Here is a 3,389-nt window from a genome sequence, read left to right as displayed (position 1 = left end):
ACGCCTTTACCTACATGTAAAAAATGATAAAGCTTATGAAGGAATTGTGACCTAGTGTTGAACAAAGATTTCTTAGATAAGCAAAGTCCATAAAAGAAAAAGTTGATCAATTGGACTTTGTAAAATTAAAACTCTTACTCTTCAAAAAAGTGTCATTAAGAAAATAAAAAGAGGCTGGGTGTGGTGACTCATGCCTGTAATTCTATCACTTCAAGAAGCCAATGGTAAGAGGATTGATTGAGGCCAGGAGTTCAAGACCAGCCTGGGTAATAGCAAGACCCCGTCTCTACAAAAAATAAAAATATTAGCTGGGCATGGTGGTGAGTACCTACAGTCCCAGCTACTCGGGAGGCTAAGGCAGGAGGATCACTTGTGCACAGAAGTTGGAGGCTGTAGTGAGCTATAATGATGCCACTGCACTCTAGCCTGGGCAACAAAGTGAGACCCTGTCTCAAAAAATTAAATAAATAAATAAGCCACAGACTGGGAGAAAACATTTCCAAATCCTTTATCTGATGTAGTGATAAAGGGCTTGTATCCAGAATATATAAAGAACTTTTAAAACTCAATCAATCAAGACAAATGACCAAATTTGAAAATCAGCAAAAGATTTAAACATTAATGTAGTTCAACAAGAAAAAGTAAATGGCTCACACATGAAAACATGTTCAACATCATTAGTCATTAGAGACATGCAAATTAAAACCACAATGAGATACTACTCCATACCTACCTAAACTGAGGGATCAACTTTAGGAAAAAGTAAAATAGAAGGTGAGAATCTAGAAATTGATTCTCTTAAAATTATCTGTGCTGATACACTCCTTGGAAAGCTTTTGTGTACCTCCTGTGGTACACATACTGTACTTGAAGACCAATGGTATAAGAAAAAAAGTATTTGGTGACCAAGAAAATATTTGGTTAACAGAATTTGGCCTGGAATGGCATTCAGCATGAATGAGGCTGACTTGGAAAAGAAAAAGTAGTTAGGCCTGGGAAAGGAGCTAGCAGGAAGAGGAGAGGCAAGGAAGAGGGAGAACTCTTGCTAGAGTCTGTGACATCATCATCATAATCCTGATAGTCCCTAGCACTAGCAACTAGAGCAAAGTGAGGGCAATATCCTCAGGCAACACCCAAAATGTTTTCATCATCTCCTTGACTCCCACACCAGCTCCCTGCCTCAGCCCACATTGACTAGAAAGCATCATGCCCAGGCAAGTGTCCACATCTCCCACTTCAAACACTTCTAGAAATCACTTCATACCAACAAACTGGTGCAAGGCAGAGAACTGCACCAAGCAGAGCTGACCTTCCTTTATGCCCCACATTCCAGCCTCATGTATGCAGCATTTGTGACACTGTAATCATAATTTCGTGTTTACATGCCAGCCTCTTCCCTGTCCCATGAGAGACTGTGCCTTCCTTAAGAACAGAGACATCTTGAGATCTTTAGCACCCAGCACCCAGCCTGGCACATAGTATGCAGTCAATAAATATTCAATAAATGGAAGACTGGGTTTGTGAATACCACAGATACAAACTCCAACTGTACAGTCTGAAAGTCTTTGTCTACAAGAACCTTTTTTTAAACATTTGTGCACAGCCAATATACTGTAGAACCCATTTTTCTTTCTTAGGAGAGTCTCTATAATTAGGAACCTGATAATGTTGTTATATATCTAATCACCTTTTATATAAAATCTTCAGGGAAATGACACATAAAAGAAATGTGTTGTAGCCAGGAGACCAGGGACTAGAGAGAAGGTAGGTGACCTTGTTCTCACTAGTACCAGTGACTCTGGATGTGTCTTCCCTGGCTTACAGTTTCCTCATGGGTAAAATGAAAGGATCAAAGTATCATCTCTAAATATTCTCCAAATGCTAGTATTCTAAGGATCCTTAATCTATAAGTGTTTCACTAATGAACAATTAGGAAGCAGGAGGCATGTCACATGCTGAGTACCCTTAACATTTTGGTACCTCTTTGCTAGATATCAAACTAAATTATTATGTCTAAATGCAGTCAGTGCTTCAATTCCATGAACAAAATTAAATAACAGCCAAAAAGGAAACTCTTTCTCAAATCAGGAACTTTACCTTCCAATTCTAATTTCAATTCTTATAGCTAAAATTTTATCACATATAGGCATTGACACAATAGACAAACCATAAGCTTACCTGCCAGGAAACTGCTCCCAAAATCGCTGTTGCAAGAAGACTGAAAAAAACCAACTGCTCTGAAATTAAGCAAAAATGACGCATCCCTTTGGATGCCATTATTCTATCAAGGCTATTGTTATCTGCCCTGTGGGTAAAATATACTTTATGGCAGTCATTTAATTTGGTATGGAATCCCCAAAGAGTTAAAAGAAAAATAATATGGCAAATCATCCAGAAAATTCCAAAAATGGAAAAGCCTGGTATTACGAAATACCAGAGATGAGTGTCTCTAAGTTTAAATGCTGAAAGAATAAAAAATGTAAGCTCAATCATTCCAGTGAAAACAACTGAAAGTCTTCTGCAAATTCTTCCACGGTACAAAAAGGGTTTCCACCTTTCAGTTACTGAAAGTCCACTAAAATAAATGTCAAGGAAAGGATCAGTTATCAGGCAAATAAAAAAACATGCAAAAGCAATTGGATTTTTGGGAGTCTCCAATGAGGAAAAAAATAACAAGACTGCAAAAATAACTAAGTTTGGAATAGCCAGGAAAGACTTCATTCTCAGGTCAATAATCAGCATGGCCAAGGCTACAACTAGTAAAATGACACTCAGAGACTTTTCCACCAACATAGTTGTGCTGGCAATAGCAAATCCAACAAGTTCCAGAAATTCAACTGTGGTTAGTAAAGTGGGTCGATGACGGACATAACCAGAAATTCTCTCCACCAGAGAGCACAATATCCTTAATACTATGGAAGTTAAAAGCAAATACTTGGTTGACTCTTCTTTCACATCATTTTTAAAGGATGAATTATCAAGAAAACATAGGAGGCCAAGCAAGAATCCAAACCAAAGATTGGAGAGGCTTAAACTTGCTGCTTCCATTGAAAAATAATAATACAGTATGCTGGCAATTCCAAGAACAAAAAGGCCAAGAATAAAAATTACCAAAATTAAGGAATTTGCTGTTTTTTCCCATCTTACATACAGACCTAAGCATATAGCAACCAGTAAGTTGATTCTGGCTAAATAGCCAAGATATCTCACAGAAGAATGCATGTTCACTTCTCTATTTACTTCTTCCAGTCTTGTCATTGCTAAATAGAGACAATGACTAAAGCAATAACGCAGTGATTTACACATGTAATCGCAATTTAGGCTTTTCCCCCTACGTTATAAAAACTGCTGGTATTCATTCAGCAAATCCAATGCATCCGTAACTCCTA

General features: G+C 37.7%; 1 protein-coding gene across 1 annotated transcript in view; it reads right to left on the bottom strand.

Annotated features, from left to right (window-relative positions):
- Window positions 1–3,306, bottom strand: part of TMEM168 (transmembrane protein 168) — a 42,469-nt gene extending 39,163 nt beyond the window's left edge. The window contains exon 1 of the mRNA XM_012652743.1: window positions 2,179–3,306. Within this exon, the coding sequence (XP_012508197.1) occupies window positions 2,179–3,306 (1,128 nt within the window). The remainder of the gene's footprint in view (window positions 1–2,178) is intronic.
- Window positions 3,307–3,389: the final 83 nt, after the last annotated feature.

The sequence above is a fragment of the Propithecus coquereli genome, unplaced genomic scaffold (genome assembly GCF_000956105.1).
Source record: "Propithecus coquereli isolate 6110/MARCELLA unplaced genomic scaffold, Pcoq_1.0 Scaffold4, whole genome shotgun sequence".
Taxonomy (NCBI): Eukaryota; Metazoa; Chordata; class Mammalia; order Primates; family Indriidae; genus Propithecus; species Propithecus coquereli.
This window is presented reverse-complemented; position numbering and strand designations above follow the sequence as displayed.